Source organism: Chaetura pelagica, unplaced genomic scaffold, assembly GCF_000747805.2.
Source record: "Chaetura pelagica isolate M959 unplaced genomic scaffold, ChaPel_1.0 scaffold248, whole genome shotgun sequence".
Taxonomy (NCBI): domain Eukaryota; kingdom Metazoa; phylum Chordata; class Aves; order Apodiformes; family Apodidae; genus Chaetura; species Chaetura pelagica.
In genome coordinates, this window is record NW_009954309.1 from 1,339,217 (window position 1) to 1,339,500 (window position 284).

The following is a 284-nucleotide window of genomic DNA, read 5'->3' on the forward strand; positions in this document are numbered from 1 at the left end:
TGCCGCTGCCTCCTTTTCCTCCAGCCCCTGTCTATTTATGTGTGTATCTATCCCTCCTCAAGTCACTCCCTGCTGCAAACTTCCCCGGATCGCCTCCCGCGCACCAGAGAGAGCCAGGCAGAGATTTGGTCGGGGACTCTCGCCGCGGCAGCATGTTTCAGCCCACACCCAAGCGGTGTTTCACCATCGAGTCGCTGGTGGCCAAAGACAGCCCCTTGCCCGCGTCTCGCTCCGAGGATCCTATCCGGCCGGCGGCGCTCAGCTATGCCAATTCCAGTCCGATG

The 284-nt window shown here is 61.3% G+C and overlaps 1 protein-coding gene across 1 annotated transcript in view; it reads left to right on the forward strand.

The window, feature by feature from the left end:
* Window positions 1–6: 6 nt before the first annotated feature.
* EMX2 (empty spiracles homeobox 2) overlaps window positions 7–284 on the forward strand; it is a 6,489-nt gene continuing 6,211 nt past the window's right edge. The window contains exon 1 of the mRNA XM_010003986.1: window positions 7–284. Within this exon, the coding sequence (XP_010002288.1) occupies window positions 153–284 (132 nt within the window). The 5' untranslated portion in view covers window positions 7–152.